Here is a 20,097-nt window from a genome sequence, read left to right as displayed (position 1 = left end):
AATTGATTATTAAATTTTATTTTTGTATAAAATTAAATTTATAATAGTCAATTCTAAATAAAAATCTTTGTAATCGGACATAGTAACAATCATTTCACTTAATAAAAGGGCATGCCTTATTGTATTAAAAGTCAAAAAGTTTGCTGTATTAAAAGTCAAAAAGTTTGATGAAAAAATAGTGAAAAGCAAATGCTCAAGGTCCGTTTACTTTGCAGAAAATATCTTTTATATATATATATATATATATATATATATATATATATATATATATATATATATTTTAAGTGTTTGAGACATTTAAAAAGATAAATTAAATATTTTTTTAATTAAAAAAATTAAATTATTTTAAAAAAATATTACTTTTTTTGTTAAAAAAAAGTCATTTATGAAGAAAAGTCATTTTAAATTTTAATAATTTTATTAAAATATAAATATAAATATATATATATAATATAAATAAATATTATTATTTTAACATTATAATTAAATAATTACAACTAAATAATGGAAATATTTTTTCTGCTAAATAAATGAAGAGAAAAGTGTTATTAATTTGGTAAAAAGGCAAACAAGTTGCGTAAATTCCTTTCCGCTAATTGGGGTGTTTGAGTTACCATCAGCTTAAAGTCTTAACTAAAGTTGATTTGTCACTTTCGCTTTCATTTTCTTTTCTCTCTTTTCTCATGGAAACCTTAGTGATAATGTTACATCACCCAAGTCCTCTTTCCCTACCAAACAAAAGTATATCCTTAGAATTCAAGTGATGTGTTTGTTTAAAAATCCACTAATTAATTAACTCTAATTAATCTCATTTATGACTTTTAGGAATTTTCTTTTTTATTTAAATGAAGTTTAATAAATTAAATATTTTTTTTTCTTTTATTTCTCCCTTAATTTATCTCTATTTTCATCTCTTTCCACAACTCAAATTCATCAACCTATTCAAATCAAAGTGTTCATTTCAGTGTGACACTCCATTTTCATTATTAATCTATGAACTTCTCTCTAATCTTATTGTTAGTTCTACTTACATGCAAGTATTTAAAATATATATATATATATATATAGATTAATTAATGTAATTCTTAAAGCATATGAATCGATAATGAGCACGATGATGATAATAATAATTTTAATTAAGAATTAACAGTAAATTATAAATTTTTATTTTTTTTGGCTGGAGTTACTTATTAATTGATAGAATTAAGTTATAATTTTTGTAGAAAAATTAAAATTAAATAATATAATTATTAAATATAAAATTAATAAATAATAATAATACCTAATACATATATATATATAATTATCTTTTCTACTAATTATTATTTATTTTTTTCTCTTTTAATTATCATTATTATTTGCATTCCTATCTTAGTTTAAATTTTTTTTAAAAAAATTAAGACTTTTGTAATTAAATACAATATTTTAAAATTATTTATATTACTTTTATAAATTCATTTATATAAAAATATTATTTGTTACATAATAATAATAATAATAATAATAATAAAGACTATTGGTAGCCATTAATTTGTCATCTTACATTTTTAATATATATATATATATATATTTTTTCTTTGGTGTTGGCTTTCAAAACTATTACATTTAGGCCAAATGATAATTTTAAATTATATCATAAGTGGTAATTTTCTTTAAAGGAAAATCAATACCTTTATTTACTTTGAAGGAAAATCAAAATCGTTTAGTGAAATATTTCTAAATACATTTACTACAATTAAATTTAGTATTTAATTATTAATCATTTGCCAAATTGACATGTTTAATTTTAAAATTTAACCAATATTATCATGATTATTTAATTATTATCGTGACAAAATGTTTAATTTTCTTTAAAATATTTGCTCCAAATAAAAATTAAATATTAGAGGATATTTGAATTTTTGTAAGAAATTAATGATTGAATTTTTTTTAAACATATCTAATTATAAAAGGTAATATATTCATTATTTTTTAATTATTTTTTAAAAAAGAGAAAGATTATATTAAAATTTTTTGTTTTCCTAAACAATTATAATATATAATTACTAAATATAATTATTATCCATTATCATATTCTTTAATTTTTAATTTAAAAGCATCAATAACAGTAAAATCAAAATTATATTTATTTTGAAGAAAAATCAAAACTATTTAGTATAATATTTTTAAACATTTTAATTACAATTATATTAGTATTTACGTAAGACGTTAAATATTTCATAAAATTAGAAAAAAAATAAGAATTATTATTATTATTATTATAAACAAAGAATAATTTATGGTCATTAAAAAAAAACTTATGGCGATAAAAGCCACTAATTTAATAGCAACTGACACTTTATTTAGCTAAAATTTATGGTTAATACTTTAGAGTTTTAATATTTTAAATAGCAAAGATAAAATTCTTTTAATTAAAAAATTATGTTTTTTTTTTAAATAACAATGATTTAATAGCTTAATTAAATATGATATGAGTTTTCTCTATTTTACTACTTATAAATAGTTAATACTTTATTTCATTTGACACACTAAAACTTTTTTTTTTTCACCAAGCATTTTCTCTTCATCTAATTATTCTTAAATTCTCTTTTAATTTGCTTTATTATTTATATTACTTCTTTCAAGAGTTATTGATCTTGATTTACAAATTTTATTATTTTTAATTCTTATTTTACTTTTCTCATTCTATTAAGCACAACAAAATTAAAATAAATTAATTTTTTTATAAAAAAATAGTTAAATTGACACGAATTATGAATTAAATTAAAATAAATAAACAAAAATTAATATTATATTATAACTATTTAATATAAAGTCAATTTACATCCTCTGTATAAAGTTACCCAAATACACAATTTACACCTTTTTATATAATTAATGTAATTTTTTTCTAAAAAGTTAAAAGTTACATTTCAAGTTTTCATTATAAGAGGTTAGCATTCATTTTTTTTTTCTATTCCCTTTTTATTTGCTTTTTCGGATTGGATTATTTTTTTTATTTTAGTTAAATAATTATATTCTTATATATAAAAATATAATTATATCAAAAATTTGATTACAAGCAATAATAATTAGAAATATTAAATAAAATTAAATAAAAAAATAGAATGTATACAATAATTTTGGTAAATGTATCAAATGTTAAAATAGTTCGAGTTTAAAATTTTATTAGATTAAGCATTAATTTAACATCATCCAATTTATTTGACTAATAGCATTAATAAATTTTAAATTATTTTTATAAATAAAAAAATGTTACAATATTTTAAATAAAATAATTACATAAACTACATAAAAAGAATTAAACAATATATATTTTAAATAATTTTACCATAAATTAATTTATATATATATATATACACTATTGTGCATATTACGGGTGTTTCACTAATTAATAGTAATTCACCCTAAGCATCCATACACAATCTTCAAAAATAGTGGGTAACATTTAAAATAATAGATTTTTCTTGCCATTCAATATAAATTTGATGTATAGTGAATTTCATCTAATAAATATATAAATATTAAATATTTATATCTTAAATTTATAATAAATAAAATTTAAATAAAATTTTTTTAAAATAATAATTTTAACTAATATTATATTAAAATAATTTTATTATAATTATTAATTATTATAATTAAATTATTATTATTATTTATATATATATATATATATATACACACATCAATTTCTCACTGTGATTAACGTTTATAATGAAATTGCTGCATTATACATCGGTTTCACGTAAGTGGTGGGGTACGCAAAGAGAATATTATATGAATGTACCTAAAGACTAAAGTCTTTCCGAGACAGCTGCACAACAATATTGAATAAAATTCCAAAACAATATCCACTCACTTCCCATGTCTGTCCAAAAATCATAAAATATAATAACTTTTAAATGTTAATTAATTTTTTTTTGAAAAATCGACTGTAGATATTTTTTTGATCGTTTAATAATTGCAGTGACTATTCTTTCTTTATTTCTTATTGATGATGATTTGCTATTGTATGGTTAAGAGCAAAGGACCATCAAAGCCGCTTCTATACTTCACTTTTACTCTCTTCTCTTCTCTCTATTTCTTGCTCACTAGTTTCAGATCCATAGCTGCATTTGCTTCGTCACACGAAGTCAACGCTTCATTAGAATGGAGAGCACAATGAAGAACATAAGGGGCGGAGCTTCCGTCCTCGATATGGATCCCAAGAATACCGTTGGCGGTGGCGTTGAGGACGTTTACGGCGAGGATTGCGCCACCGAGGATCAGCTCGTCACTCCCTGGACTATCTCCGTTGCTAGGTTGCTGTTGCTTGCTTCGTGCTTCGCACTTGGTTTTTCTTTGCTTTTTTTAATATTTAGTTTTGATGCTCATTTTCTTGCTTATGCATTATTCTTGTGTGATATGTAGCTGATCATGATTTTTTTAAAAGATGGATTTGATGTCTTGATTAGTATTAATTATTTTCTCAAATGAGTACTCTTTCTTGTATTTAACTATGCTAATGCATGTTTTGATCTGCGATCCAATTTTATGTCTCGATCTCGGCTTCACTTGTGTTCACTGAATCGCTGATATGATCACTACTAATATGTTGATGTTGCTGCATGCAGTGGATACTCGCTGTTGAGGGATCCACGCCATAACAAAGGACTTGCCTTCACTGAGAAAGAGAGGGATGCCCACTACCTGCGTGGCCTTCTACCCCCGGTGGTTGCAACACAACAACTTCAGGAGAAGAAATTGATGCACAGTATAAGACAATATCAACTTCCTATTCAAAAATATATGGCCATGATGGAACTTGAGGTACCCTCTTTTACACACACCGGAAGTTATACTCTACTTAAATGCTTGGTTTAAAGCTAATCGTAATTTTCCTGGGTTACAGGAGAGGAATGAGAGGCTCTTTTACAAGCTTCTCATTGATAATGTTGAAGAATTGCTTCCCATTGTTTACACTCCAACAGTAGGTGAAGCTTGTCAGAAATATGGAAGCATCTTCAAGCGTCCTCAGGGACTATACATAAGTTTGAAGGAGAAGTATGAATGCTTGTTTGTACTTTAGTTGTTTGATCTATGTACATTTTTTAGCTTTTATTTATTATGGATTGGTTGGCTTTGCAGGGGAAAGATTCTTGATGTATTGAAAAACTGGCCTGAAAGAAGTATTCAAGTTATTGTTGTGACAGATGGTGAGCGTATTTTGGGACTTGGGGATCTTGGCTGTCAGGTAAACATGTAAACATGTTCTGTCATAAACATATTAGATAAGAATACCATTAAACTATAAAAGGACTATCATCATGTGTGTGATGAGTTTGAAAATGTTACAGGGGATGGGTATTCCTGTTGGGAAATTGGCACTATACACTGCACTTGGGGGAGTCCGTCCTTCTGCGGTAAGCAATTTTAAGATCATTAAAGATTGCTCTCTAATTGCCCCTGTTTTGTAAACCCAAAGAAAAGAAATATTCTCTCCATGATTAATTCTAATCAGTCCTTGCGCAAAGTACTTCCTTTCAAAACGATGATTCCTTGACTATCAATATATCTATTATTCTATACTTCCAGAATAATGTGGCATACCTGTGTTGAATAACAGAGTTAACCTTGTAAATTAAAAGCCTGAACCCTGATTGTGATGCCATCACGTCCTTATCCTTTCTGATTAAGAATGTTTATTGGTTGCTCTTTTAGTGTTTGCCTATAACCATTGATGTGGGTACAAACAATGAGAAATTGCTGAAGGATGAATTTTACATTGGACTCAGACAAAGAAGGGCAACTGGCCAGGTTACAAACTATTGCACCTTGACTAAGTTTAGTTGATTTTAGTTGCAGATTGCCTAAATTCCTTGGTTTTCACATTTTTATTCTCAGGAATACTATGAACTTTTACATGAATTCATGACTGCTGTAAAGCAGAACTATGGAGAAAAAGTCCTAGTACAGGTTAGCAACAAGTTAAGAGCATATAAGTTGATTATAAGTTTTTCAATATTTGAAGTTCCTCAGATGTATTTTTATGCTGTCTACTTTTATGCCAAATTCTGCAGTTTGAAGATTTTGCTAACCATAATGCTTTTGAGCTGCTTGCAAAGTATGGTACAACTCATCTGGTCTTCAACGACGACATACAGGTATGGGATAGTGCAATCATGTGCCATTACTTGAGAGGACTTTATATTCATCTCTGATATATTGCTTATACTTTTGTCACAGGGGACAGCATCTGTTGTTCTGGCAGGGGTTATTGCAGCACTGAAGTTGCTTGGTGGTTCCCTAGCTGATCACACTTTCTTGTTCCTTGGTGCTGGGGAAGTAAGACTTTCCATCTTATACTTATTGTTTTACTTTCCTTAACTGTATGGGAATATTATCAAATGAATGGTTCAATTTGTTTTTGGTTATGTGATTAACATTTGAAAGATTTTTGTCCTTGGTCCCTCCTAATATATTTGGTAAGGTGATCAATTTTGTGTTTTTGCAGGCTGGAACTGGTATTGCAGAGCTTATAGCTCTTGAGATGTCAAAACGGGTATATGCTTTCACAATGTTCAAGTCATCTTTGATTATTCTTTGCATGTAATGTGGATTTGAAGTGATATTAGAGCAATGCTAATTTGGGTGTTAATTTCCCTAATTCATCTCTCTTTCTTAGAGCAATGCTCCCATTGAAGAGACTCGCAAGAAGATCTGGTTGGTGGATTCAAAGGTGATATTGAAGTGGAAATCTTCATCAAGATACCTTGCAAACTATTTAAGTCTTTGGTTGAGATTGTTTAGTTTTCTTAATTATTGTCAGTAAACTGTCATGATTTTCTGACAGGGATTGATTGTTAGCTTAAGAAAGGATTCACTTCAGCACTTCAAGCAGCCCTGGGCTCACGAGCATGAACCTATTAATAATCTCTTAGATGCTGTCAAGGTGTGAAAAATGTGTATGTTTGATTTGCAATTTATAATTGTTTTTCTAGTGGTCATTAGTCCATCATCGTATTTATTTGCTTCCTTAGGCAATTAAACCAACAGTTTTGATTGGATCATCTGGAGTGGGAAGAACATTTACAAAGGAAGTGGTTGAAGCCATGGCTTCCTTAAATGAGGTTCTCTCTCTTTCTCTCTCTGTGTATGATGAAATTTGCTCCAGTAATTGCAATTAATGACTCTATATAAACCGGAGGAAAACTGACTATTATGTTACTGATGTTCAGAAACCTCTTATCTTGGCTCTCTCCAACCCGACCTCACAATCAGAATGTACAGCTGAAGAAGCTTATACTTGGACTAAGGTAAAACTAAGTTTCTTTATCTCATCATACTTCATGATTTAGCTAAGGAAGCAACTGTGCAAGGTTTCACTTCCACTATCTTAAGTTTGTTTGATACCCTCTTTTGCAAATAGAGCTAACTCTTATTCTATGCTTTTTTGCTTATTTTAAATTGAAGGGCAAGGCTATCTTTGCCAGTGGAAGTCCATTTGATCCTGTTGAATACGAGGGCAAAGTTTTCGTTTCTGGCCAGGTTATATATATGATTTTTTAGTATTTGATATTTTTGTTGAAGATCAATGATTGAGGTTTGAGATTTGTTCTTTCCTTGTCAACTCAGGCCAATAATGCATATATTTTCCCTGGATTTGGCTTGGGTTTGGTCATCTCTGGAGCAATCCGTGTTCATGATGATATGCTTCTGGCAGCCTGTAAGTTCAACACATAAGAATAATGATAATAGTTTAGGTTATGCTAAAAACATGGAAGGCTATTCCTTTTAAACTAAACTCATTCCATCAGAAAATTTTCAGCTATAATTTGTGAGACAATGTCCCATAAAATAAGGAAAATCTCATCAACTCCAACATGAAGGATTAACTTCTGCATTTGTGTTGTGTGCATCCTGTAACAGCGGAAGCCTTGGCCGGACAAGTTTCAGAGGAAAACTATGCCAACGGGCTGATTTACCCACCTTTCTCTAACATCAGAAAAATTTCAGCAAATATTGCTGCGAATGTAGCCGCTAAGGCATATGAACTCGGTAAGTTATTGCTCTTCATGTAATGTATTATTGACTTAGCAAATTCTGAATATGTTTACTTCTTTATATCCTTTCTAAAGGGGTGGCTACACGTCTCCCTCGTCCCGTGAACCTTGTGAAGTATGCTGAGAGTTGCATGTACAGTCCGGTCTACAGAAGTTACCGGTAATTTGAAGCTACATGTAAAGAGCAGTAGCTCTGAGCAGAATAAGATTCTGATATGAATCATCAGTATCACGGGCTTTGTGTTGTAATCGTGTTTTCCTTTGATGTGAAGCTGCAGCTTAGCCTATGTGCTTAAAAAGTTGTAACACAAAACAATATTTTTTTTTTTATGATAATAAATAATTAAGACTTTGAGACATCAATTTTCCAAGAGTTAAAAATTCATTTGACTTTGAAGAGCCGGTGGTGGTTTGGGCTAGCGAGAATACTAAATCGAATCAGAAGTTTATGAGCTCTATCCATACCCATGTCCTTACACAAAGTGCTCACTTTGAATCTTGGAGGAACAGGCCTACTGCGTAAAACTAACCCCTGAAAACCTGCTTACTGAATTAGTTACCCAAACTGTTCAAAAGGCAACAGACTTGCGCACCACTCAGTCACTCACCAAGCAGCTAGCACTCCTAATTACAAAATCATACACCAACTCATTAAAATTCTGCAGAGAAGAAGAAATCGCTGGCATGGCAAACAAGTAAATCCCCTTATTTTTTTTATTGATGTACCAGAGTACCTCTGGGCAGCCATTTTCATGTCAAGACAAAAAAAAAAAATTACTGGTAATTAACTATGAAGAAAACAGGGTATCTATTTTAAGACCCGACGTGGAGCCTATACAGACATACACATACAACAAAACATTCAAAGGAAAGTGTAGCCTATGATTATCAGATCCTCACCTAATTTGTGGTGACCTGTATCACCACCAAGATTCAGGAGGATGTGTCTTCCGAATCTTAATTCTTTGGCAAGCTCAAGATTGATGTTTGTTGTATACACTCAAATCAGTATGAGTATCCTTATAGCGTTGACTAAGATAAGTCCCACATATGATTGGAGGAAACCTGATTGAAAGAAACACATGCAGCAGGTCATTAAAATAGTTAATGTAAAACTTAAATACACACTTCCATTTTTTTTTCTTCTTTTTATTTATTTCATTATGTAACTGCTGCCTATTGTTTTTTTATAAGGAACTGCTGCCTACTATTAGAGTCATCTTAAAAATTGAAATTGTGGAGAGCTGGTGATTACGAGGAATTACTATGCGTGCAATGCTCCAGCGAACATTTAGATAAAAGTTCCAGTCAAAAGATAATTTTCCAACACATATGTGGTCCAAAATGGCTTTCAATTGATACCACCCTGGTTTAAGGGCAACAGTTACATAATTTTATATTCATTTGTATGGTATCCATTATTTTTGACACAATGTGGTCATAAGACATATTGAAGTGAAAATTACATGCATGTATAATTAATTCACCTGGATGCAATGTACAAGGATGAGTAAGCTACCATCAATAATTTCAGTAGTGCTAAGAACAAATTGTGGTTCAACTTACTTGGGAGGATTTTTTTCGGACTTGCAGGTGGGCAAGCATTCAACTAAACAATCATAACTAGGTTCCGCGAAATATGCTATCTGTCATAGAAAGTATGAGAGAAAATACAGAACTTTCTGTAAGATATTATTCGCCATGATGGCATATAGAACATGCTAAGCAAATCAAGTAAAAATATCTGGAAAGGAAAAATCCAGGGAACTTAGGATAAATAACCAAGAAAATTAATTCATTAATACCTTTCTTGGTAAGTATGACTTATAATGTTCTTCAGAACTTACATAAGAAATAACCGTCCTTCAAATTCTCAGTAAGAGAGGATTTCTTGAAAACCACAAGTTGATTCCTTTACCATTCTAATGACCAAGAATGGCAGAACTGACATCCTAAGCCATAATTGACCGCATAAATAACAGAGAGCCAACTAGATAAAATTTCGAAACAACAAAAATTTTACCAAGCTGTTTTTGTACCACTGCTCTACACAGGAAGTGTGTTGTGCAAAACAAAAGCAGTTAAATACTCGCAGAAATCTAATCAGAGGGAAGTTATTTTAGGCATAAGATATGATGAAATAATAACAGTACAGAAAAATTGAAATTATAGAACTTTTGAGCCCAAAATGAAAAAAAAAAAACCATATAGGGAACTTACAGAATATCTCTCTTGACCATTCCCGACAACTCTATGCAATGTGGACCTGTATACCATTACACATCGTAGATGTAAATTATACTGAGGAAAGAAAGCAACAAGTTCATTTTCAGAGTTGAGAAAACCTGCATATGAAAATAACAAATGAAGGGTATTCCCATTGAGGCATGTTCATGTCTATTAGTCTCCATAATCATTGAAAAATTATTGTTCTTCTCAAATGCCAGATATGCGGCACATCTCCTATAATTTAGCATTGGTGTTTTATTCTGGCATGAAATGAACTGAAATTGTATACAATATATAGATAAGAACCTGAAAATACAGTTGCTCCAGCGCTCCAGCATATCACCAATATTCACTATGAATGCTCTGTATTCAAGATGAACCAAAAAGAAAATGTCATTTTTCATGAATTAAGAAAGTATTCCTTGACTATATCATCCATGCAGCCATACAATCTGCTGTGATTCCTGCCACCAGGCAACTTCACAGCATGTTAGCAGAGAATAGTACAACATAACCTAGAAGCATTACATATTTCCGATGATTTAACCTAAAATTGTTTAGAGTGTAAAAAGAAAATCCATATAGCCGACCCCAATAAATTTTTGGGATAAAGGCTTAGTTGAGTTAAGTTAAGTTGAGTTGTTTTACAACTTTCCATTTCATTTCTTTATATAAGGCTGCAGCCTCTAAAGGTGTATTTAGTTCTTGGTTGAATTAAATAGGTGTAACTGTGCAAGGACCTAGTGTTTCTATATTAATTTTCTTCTAAGTTCTTTTGACACAGAATGCTCTGATTTCCATTAACTAATTCTTGGACAAATCAACATTTCAACAGCATGTAGATCTAGTTGTCCTTAACGGATAGATGCAGAAGTGAAAGAATAGTGTAGAACACACAACTTTAAACATGTAAGCCTACAAGGATCATCGAATTTTTAAACTATACAGTCAAAAATTTCAATCTCTAACAGTCTGATAACATCTCACCCTTTTATTGGAGCTATATATTCCCAAACTTGAGGTTGAGCATCCTTATTCTTGCATATCTGCAAGAGGATTATAAGAATTGCGATGACTAATCAAATTATGAATAAAAAAGGGGCAAATAAGCTTAATATATATACAAAAAGAAAAAATTATGCTAGTATTTATACTTGAAGGGCAACGACATCATCTGTGGCTAAAAGGGTAATCAAACCATAGTCAGAATGAGCTCCGGCTCCAAATATTCCCTTTGAGGGATCAGAAATCTGAGCTGACCACAAAAGAAAAGGAAATAAAAACAAAGGAACAATACATAAGTTTTATTGACCAGAGACTGGCAGTATGGCCCAAAGTCCAGAATGAATTTCCATGACTTCTAATTAAAAATTCCACCTCCGTAGTGTAGCAAGCGCATGACTGCAATTGGCTGGCCAAGCATTTCAGGCCTATAAAAAAAATCAGCTTCCAGATTAAGTGCGAGTGCTATGATCCTTGCAACTGATCTTGCGACCTCTCTGCATGAAGAGAATATCAAAATTTAAAATGGTAGTGAAATAAAAGCAGGCTATTCTTTATTAAACAGGTATATATATATATATATATATATAACATATTAAGTTTGCAAAATCTTACAGTGCCTCTTTATGAAACCTCTCCATGGTTTGCCTCCATCCAGGCAAAACGTCTAAGACGCATAATTGGACCAAAAAAAAAAAGTGCATTAATAACAAGTATTAATGTTCAAAAATCCATAATCAAAATTCAAAATAAGCTTCTCCACAGTGATGAAGTTCAAATACCGGCTGCTGGCCAAACATTTTGCCCATAAAATGGCTTCTCTGCTTGAGGATCATCTTCAGGCACTTCAACTCCAATGTAATAGCCCTCCTTGTAATCGCCTACTACCATATAAAAAAAAAAATACTAATAACCACAACAAATAGTAGACTCTTGAATATAATCAAAGGAGAGAGTCATGAAAAGCAAGCCTGTTCCACCAAGAACGAATAAGGAACGAACCGTGTACTTGATTATCAGGATCCAAAAGCTCGTCGAGGAAAGGAGTGTAGCCTCGATGCTTCTCGTTCCTAAGAACCTTCATTTTTTCACCTAATGGGAGTTCAAAAAACTTCTTACTCTCCGAGAAAACCTGGTCCATGAATTCTTCGCTTATTCCATGATTTACCACGTAAAAGAATCCACTGTCCAAACACGCCTGAAACAAAAAAAAAAAAAAAGGAAAATTTTCACAGATTTACCTAAAAATTAGGAATTCATAGCAAGGAACATAGCACCCTAAGCTCAGCAAATAACAGAAATAGAAAAGGAAATGAGAGAATTGAAACCCGAAAGCCACCTGTTTGAGTAAAGAAACAGATTGCTGGATATCGGGGCTGGAGAGATCTATACAGTTAAGGACTGAGAACTTCTGATTAGGCGCGGGAATTTCCTCGGCGCCATCTATCTCCTGTTGCTTCTTCTCCATTCTCTTTTTCTTTGTCGTGAGACTTTTGGAGCACCTCAACCTTCAAATTTCCCGATCGGTTTCGTTTATAAAAGGAGTGGACGTGTAACGCTGTCGTTTAAGAATTTCCCAGCTTGCATTTGCGTATTCATCACCATTGACCCAACGATGAATTCTTAACGACGTTTTATTTAACAAGTTAAAAACGCGCGGGTACGTTATTATAGTCATTATAACATTATATTACATTATTTAAATTAAAATATTAATTTTATTATTATTCTAATTAATTATATAAATAAAAATATTTATCAATTTAAAAATTATTTTTCATTTCACTATATTTTTTAAAAATTATGTGTTATATTATTAACATATAATATTAATTTAATTATAAATTTAAATGTAATATAATAAAAAAATATAATAATAAATTTTAAAAATATAAATAAATGAAGATATTTAAAAAATTAAAATAAAATAAAATAAAAATAAATATAAATTAGATCATTAAATTTAATTCATTTATACTCTATTAAATTTTTTTTAAAAAATAATTTATTATATTTTATTTTAATTTTTTATAATTTAAAATAATATTAACTTGTATAATGAAATTATATATTTAAATTAAGTTAATATGAAAGAAAATTATTTGTAAAATTAAAAAATAGAATAATTTTCAAATAAATTTTTGTTAGCGTAGTGTATTATCATTATAAAATTTATTTTTATTATATTGATGCCTTAAAAATTTATATTGTGGTATTATTTAATACAAAAAATTTTAAAACTTATTTAATATATTAATTATTTAATACATTTAATAACTTTTTTATTTTTTTAATTATAAACTATATTATATATATTATAAATACATTAATGAATAAAATATAAATATAAATTTAGTCATGCTTTTTCTAATTAAAATATATATTTTAATTTATAATGTATTTATAATATATATAATATAATTTATAATTTAAAAAATAAAAATATTTATTAGATATATTAAATAACATATTAAATAGGTATTAAAATTATTTGTATTTAAAAAATATAATAATATAAAATTTCAAAATATCAATAGAAAATAAATATTTTATAATAATAATAATGCACTAAATTATAAAATAAATTTTAAAAAATATTTTATTTTTTATTTTATAAATAATTTTCTTTCACACTAATCTAACTACATAACTTTTTTAGGCAAATCAAACTTTTTTTTTTAAGTAAAATAACAAAGTTTAATCAAATTTAATTTAATGAGTTAATTTGTATTTTTTATTAATTTATTTTAATTTTTAAATATTTTCATTCATTTATTTTTTTTAAACTTATTATTATATTTTTTTAATTATAATACATTTAAGTTTATAATTATATTATTATTATATATAACGCAAAACTTTCATAAAAAATTGATTTAATACAAAATATAATAATTTTTAATTAATAAATATTTTATCTATAAAATTAATTAAAATAACATTAAAGTTAATATTTTAATTTAAATAATTAAATATAATATTTATAATATTATGATAATATTATATTACATATAAAAAATAAAAAATTATATATGAAAAATTAAATTTCATAAATATATACAACGAAAATAATAACATACAATGCACGTTACATAAAAAAAATTAATATAAATAAAATCACATTAAACATCATTAGCATAAGTATAGCACAAAATTTTGTCTACATCAAGGAGTATGACCTTTATTCATAACCTCAATTAATAAGAAATTATTATATGAAAGAATTAAATAAAACTCTAATGAACATTTATTATTTAGATGTGCATGTAATAATTCTAACATATCAATAAAAAGGAGATTGAATTGGCTTCAAGACAATCACAATCTCGACCTACGAATTTACGTATTATAATATTTAATGACAGCATATATAAAATATAATTTTTTATAATTCATAAAATTATATATATTAGAAAAAAAAAATAAAGAGGGCATAAATACATAAAAAAAAATAATGAAAATGTTGAGAGACAGGCATGGATACGAGGTTCCATATGCGCAACCTTGAGAAGCTTTAGGAAAATGATCCCAACGGGCAACGGCCAGTAGGAAATCACCGTTTTTGGTGTTAGCGCTTCGATTAAAGCAATGCACCTTCACTGGGTTCGTTGTGCACTATTAGGAGAAAATGACATATTTAATTAGAGGTTAAACTCTTTGTATAGGTACTGGAATCCTAACTTTATTAGGATTCAATTGAGAGAATTTTAATTAAAGTATGATTTAACATATGAATAAAGTATTTACTTATTTTTAATGGATAAAGTTAATTAAAATATTTATTATTATACTTTTGTGAATAGTATTATATCATTAATCTTTCTCGATTATTTATTATATTTAAACATCAAAATTTTAATTATTATCTTAAAATTTAGAGTGCGAATTGATGAATTTTTAAGTTTATTACGTTTAGACATCAAAATTTTGATTATCACCTTAAAATTTGGAGTTGTTGAACTTTGATAATAAGTTATAAAAAGAGAGGAATGCCATTGGAAATGTTTTGAATGAGTAAAAGGAAAACTGAATTTAATATGTTTTTCTTTTTTTTCTTTATCAAAAGTAGATTCTTGAAGATATTTTTTCCCTCTTAAATATGAAAGAAAAAATATAAGGGAAGAGGGAAAAAAAAAAAGAATAATTAAGTGATCCATGCGAAACATCATTGTGGATGCTTTACTTTTGATTCGACTTAATCATAAAATAAGTTATTTTTTGATTTTTTTCTATATATTTTTTTTAAATTGAAAAAAAAAGAGATATTTGAGTGTAATGATCATTGTTCCTTAGGTATAGGATTCACAGTTAAATGATTTCATTGGCCCTTAATTTAACCCTCCCCATAAAGGAATTTATTACCAAATCATAATGAGTCTCAAAAGAGCAAATACAAACTATTCGCAGTCAATTCAACCATCCACTCCAACTCTTAAGGCTTACCACTAAATTACCACGCTTGATAATTTTTTTATAGCAATGAATGTGTTTTTAAATTATATTTAATATTATATTTAAATAACGTAAATATAATGATAACTTTTATTTAAATTATTTATTTATTTATAATGATAATGATAAAAGAGTACTAATAATTGTAATGATTAATGATGGTGGTAGTAATGGTTATCAAATCATGGTCCAATTTGAATTCGGCATGAGGAATGAGGAATGCTAAAGTCGTGCTAACTAAATTGTTCTGGAATACATAGACTTTTGTCAAGTCAGAGAAGAGACCCCCTCCACTTTCCAATATTGATAGATAGAATATGGATGTTTGGCATTTGGATGGAGCTCTACATAGCTAGTTACATAAAATAGGCAGGAGTTAGTATAGGGATCTCATGGTAAAAGTATGCTAGAAGCTCATAATATCATGGAACCAGAAATATAGGTGCTTTAAACACGGAGGAAGTCTTGCTAAAGTTTTAATGACCAATAGGATTAGCGATGATCTTTGATAAGGTGCGTATAGAAGTACTTACTTTCAGAAGGGCAATTCATAAGACATGGCAAACCAGGTCATATGAGTAAGATCTTTGCGACACAAAGATTGGTAATAAAGGGAAACAAAGGCTATAATTGCAAGATATCACAATAGGGTGCAGTGGGAGTGTTGTGGGTACTAGAGATGTCAAAAAAAGGTAAACAAGTAGTCAGATGCATTGGTTTAGCTTTAGAAGGAGGATGATAGCTAGCGCACTACAACAAGGGCAGATAGATGTAAAACATTTTTAACCATCCATGCAGATCCTAGACGGAGGAATGTAGAGTTTGCCGTGGGTGGCTATGTGTTCTTGAAGATTTCTCCCGTGAAAGGAGTTATGAGATTTGGAAAGAAAAGCAAGTTGGCACCCCAATACATAGGGCCTTTTGAGATCACGGACAGAGTAGGAGCAATAGCCTACCGATTGGAGTTACCACCAAGCGTTTCTCATATCCACCCAATGTTCCACATCTCCATGCTTAGAAAGTATATCCCTGATCCTTCTCATGTGCTGCAGCCAGATAAAATAAAGTTAAATGAGGACTTGACCTTAGAGGAGCAACCTATTGTCATAGTGGACTATATCATATGAGACAGATTCGATCAAAGCAGATCCCTATAGTTAAGGTTCTGTGGAGGAGCCAATCAGTGAAAGAATGCACCTGCGAGTCAGAGCAGGATATGCATAGCAAGTACTCGATTTTGTTTAATATATAATTCTGTGTTTTTATTTTGCCTTGTATAAAATTCGAGGATGGATTTTTTTATAAGGAGGAAAGAATGTAACACTCTAAATTTTTAAATAATTATTTTATGTATAGCTATATAATTTTTTTGACTGGTTTGGCAGGCCTAAGAGAGGCAATATGATATTATTGTGATGTGGGCCTGAGGCCATTGGATTTAAAAGTGTGATTTGAGCTACTTTGCAGGTTGGATAGGTCCTAGGTATGCGAGAAACTCTGCCAGATTTTCGGCATAAGTTAGGTTGTCTTTTAACTCTTTAAAGTCTTGTTTTGAGTTAATTCTGATAACTTTATAATATAATGGTTTAGGTGATCAGGGTCAGCCATCCTCCTCCATTCAGTCGCCACAGTGATTCCCGGTGTATTATGAGTAGATATTAATTTTATTTATAATTTCAATATTATTATATAAACAAGGTATGCTCATGTATTTACTTACAATTTTGTGTTACATTATTGTTTGTTGGAATTGATGTGGGTGTCGCCTTAGGGTAATTTAGAGCTGTGTGTGTATCAGCGTGCATGAGGTGTGGTACTGGATATAGGTAGGACGAGCAGATCGGCTTGAGCTAGTCTCCCTTGGGGCCCAATCGTTTTTGTTATAAGTTGGAGTGAGTACGGCTTTGAGTTGATCTCATTGACCCCCGCATTTGGATTATTAAGAGAAAGTCTGGCTCGAGTTGATCTTGCTAGCAGAGGTTGGAATTAAGAGAGTTGTGTAGGGGATCAACTCCCATATATATATTTGATTGATGTGATACACGCGTGTGTGAGTGCTTCAAATTATTCTTTGTGCGAATATAATTTGAACTTGGTTGAATGTGTTGATATATGCTGTATTTCATCCTTAGGGATGTATTAGCCGTAAATAGTTATAGAAATTGTAAAAATAAATATCTTACTCTATGAGTCGAATACTTACTCTTTTTCACCCTATTTTTTTCAAGTTACAAAAGGTTCTCTTTCTTTGTTATTAACCTGCTTCCTTTGTCACAGGTCTACTAGCAGTAAATATCAGTATTTCATAGTATTGATTAAAAATCTAGACTCCGCATGTGCTAGGAATATTGTATTTGGCATGGGATTGTAAAAGATTATTTGTTTTGAAATTGTAAACCTATATTTATGCATGTGTGGTTGAATGGAATGAATATATACCATGGATGAGGGAGCTGAGCTCCCATTTGATATAATTGTTATGTTGAAGATTGTAAGGATGAGCAGAGCTCCCCAAATTTATATATTTTGTGATCACGGATTAAGTGAGCTAAAACTCACCATTAGATAGTCCAAGTTATAGTTGAACTCTATCCGGTTAGTTTCTTGAATTGGGACTTAGAGTATGGGCTTCATGGTTGGGCTAGAACAGTTAGGCTTACCACAGACTTTGGATGCTGACCCAAGTTTTAGTGCCGGTCCAACCCATAATTTTGGTCGTGACACATACTGTATCATTAGTCCTTCTTGATGTTTATTGCATTTAGACAACAAAATTTTAGCCATCACTTTAAAATTTAAGAGTGCAAATTGATGAATTTTTTAGTTTATTACGTTAAGATATCAAAATTTTGATCATCACCGTAAAATTTAGGGTGTAGATTGTCACCTGTTGAACTTGATAATAAGTTATAAGAAGAGGAAAATGTCACCAAAATTGTTTTAGATGAGAAAAAGGAAAACTTAATTTAAACTCTAACTAAGGCAAACAAAGGAAGCAAACTTAAAATAGCTAAAAGATTGAAGGAAGTGAACACATGCATCCATAATGACCCCATACCCATAGATGTTTTTCTTCTTTTCTTTATCAAAAACAGATTCTTGAAGATAATTTTTCCCTCTTAAATATGCAAGAAAAAATATAAGAGAGGAGAAAAAAATAATAATTAAGTGATCCATGTGAAACATCGTATGTGGATGCTCTACTTTTGATTCGACTTAATCATAAAATAAGTCATTTTTTTGACTTTTTTTATATTTTTTTAAGCTGAAAAAAAAAATTTTTTTGAGTGCAATGATCATTGTTCCTTGGGTCTAGGATTCACAATTAAACGATCTTATTGGCCCTTAATTTAACTCTCCCCATAGAGGGACTTATCACTAAGTCATAATAAGTCTTAAAAGAGTCGCAAATATAAACTACTCATAGTCAATTCAACCATCCACTCCAACTCTTAAAGTTTACCACTAGGTCACCTTATTCGATAGTTTTTTTATAGCAATGAATGTGTTTTTAAATTATATTTAATATTATATTTAAATAGCATAAATATAATGATAATTTTTATTTAAATATTTAATTTATTTATGATGATAATGATAAGAGAGTACTAATAATTGTGATGATTAATGATGGTAGTAGTAATAGCTATAGAATCATGGCCCAATTTGAATTCAGAACTAGTAATTAATAAAAATATGAATTATTCTTTATTAATTAAATTTAATTTTATTAATTAGCACTTAAAATTATTTAAAACATATTAAAATGTATAAAATTAATTTAAATTTTGATAGAGATTAAAAAAACATAATTAACTCTAATTTTATGAAATTAAAATTCATTGCACTGCTATCATTAATTCATTATGACTTTTGAATTCTAAAACCCTATTTGGCAATAATTTTTGAGATAGTGTTTAACATTTTAATTAAAATTAAAATATTATATTTCTTATTTATAGTATTTGATAGTATAATATTTATATTAGTATTTAAAAATTAAGTGAGCAGTTCATAAAAAGTTACTCCGACTAGAGTGAATACGATTATATCATTATTTTTATATTTACCTGTTAATTTAATAACTATTTTTATCTAACATTTCTGTTTTAATAATTATATAAATAGTTAACCATTAATAACTAATATCAAACATCTAGCAGCAAATAAAATAGTTGACAGTTACTAAAATAATTAATATTATAGGGTGTACTCACTAATTTAATACATAAAAAAAATATTTATATATTATTCAAAATTATGATAAATTTTGTTTTTTTTTAAATAATAATTTTTATTAAATTGATATATGAAAATAAAAATAAATAAAATTAATGAATTATAATTTAATAATATTAAAATCGCTTTT

General features: G+C 28.8%; 2 protein-coding genes across 3 annotated transcripts; one reads left to right on the top strand and one right to left on the bottom strand.

Moving 5' to 3' along the window:
- Nucleotides 1-3,998: 3,998 nt before the first annotated feature.
- LOC110641767 (NADP-dependent malic enzyme) lies at nucleotides 3,999-8,408 on the top strand. The gene is made up of 18 exons (XM_021793600.2): nucleotides 3,999-4,304; nucleotides 4,617-4,812; nucleotides 4,895-5,046; nucleotides 5,131-5,236; nucleotides 5,340-5,405; nucleotides 5,704-5,799; nucleotides 5,887-5,958; nucleotides 6,063-6,146; nucleotides 6,229-6,327; nucleotides 6,497-6,544; nucleotides 6,668-6,721; nucleotides 6,836-6,934; nucleotides 7,023-7,112; nucleotides 7,221-7,298; nucleotides 7,456-7,530; nucleotides 7,618-7,708; nucleotides 7,912-8,040; nucleotides 8,121-8,408. The coding sequence occupies exons 1-18, from the start codon at nucleotides 4,153-4,155 to the stop codon at nucleotides 8,207-8,209; spliced, it is 1,776 nt and encodes a 591-aa protein (XP_021649292.1). The 5' UTR covers nucleotides 3,999-4,152; the 3' UTR covers nucleotides 8,210-8,408.
- Nucleotides 8,409-8,725: 317 nt separating this feature from the next.
- On the bottom strand, nucleotides 8,726-12,858 carry LOC110641768 (2-oxoglutarate-Fe(II) type oxidoreductase hxnY). 2 transcript variants are annotated; one of them, XM_021793604.2, is made up of 11 exons: nucleotides 12,616-12,858; nucleotides 12,279-12,474; nucleotides 12,059-12,157; nucleotides 11,892-11,943; nucleotides 11,652-11,773; nucleotides 11,429-11,529; nucleotides 11,262-11,320; nucleotides 10,581-10,637; nucleotides 10,266-10,311; nucleotides 9,612-9,691; nucleotides 8,726-9,110 (listed from the first exon to the last, which is right to left on the bottom strand). In XM_021793604.2, the coding sequence occupies exons 1-11, from the start codon at nucleotides 12,742-12,744 to the stop codon at nucleotides 9,020-9,022; spliced, it is 1,032 nt and encodes a 343-aa protein (XP_021649296.2). In that variant the 5' UTR covers nucleotides 12,745-12,858; the 3' UTR covers nucleotides 8,726-9,019. The 2 variants fall into 2 exon arrangements, with proteins under 2 accessions (XP_021649296.2, XP_021649293.2); XM_021793601.2 differs by having other exon boundaries at nucleotides 12,059-12,160; nucleotides 12,616-12,857.
- Between the last annotated feature and the right edge of the window lie 7,239 nt (nucleotides 12,859-20,097).

Source organism: Hevea brasiliensis, chromosome 4 (assembly GCF_030052815.1).
Source record: "Hevea brasiliensis isolate MT/VB/25A 57/8 chromosome 4, ASM3005281v1, whole genome shotgun sequence".
In the NCBI taxonomy this organism is placed as follows: domain Eukaryota; kingdom Viridiplantae; phylum Streptophyta; class Magnoliopsida; order Malpighiales; family Euphorbiaceae; genus Hevea; species Hevea brasiliensis.
Note: the sequence above shows the minus strand (reverse complement) of the source record. Positions and strands in the feature narration are given on the sequence as shown.

Bases quoted from the DNA above. Each gene is read 5' to 3' on its own strand.
- LOC110641767 (XM_021793600.2), top strand. From the start codon at position 4,153: ATGGAGAGCACAATGAAGAACATAAGGGGCGGAGCTTCCGTCCTCGAT. The intron at 5,237-5,339 runs GTAAACATGTAA...AAAATGTTACAG, and splicing joins TTGGGGATCTTGGCTGTCAG to GGGATGGGTATTCCTGTTGG. The intron at 7,299-7,455 runs GTAAAACTAAGT...TTTAAATTGAAG, and splicing joins AAGCTTATACTTGGACTAAG to GGCAAGGCTATCTTTGCCAG.
- LOC110641768 (XM_021793601.2), bottom strand. From the start codon at position 12,744: ATGGAGAAGAAGCAACAGGAGATAGATGGCGCCGAGGAAATTCCCGCG. The intron at 11,944-12,058 runs GTATTTGAACTT...TATGCGTCTTAG, and splicing joins AAATGTTTGGCCAGCAGCCG to ACGTTTTGCCTGGATGGAGG. The intron at 10,638-11,261 runs GTGAGATGTTAT...TCTTGAATACAG, and splicing joins TATATAGCTCCAATAAAAGG to AGCATTCATAGTGAATATTG.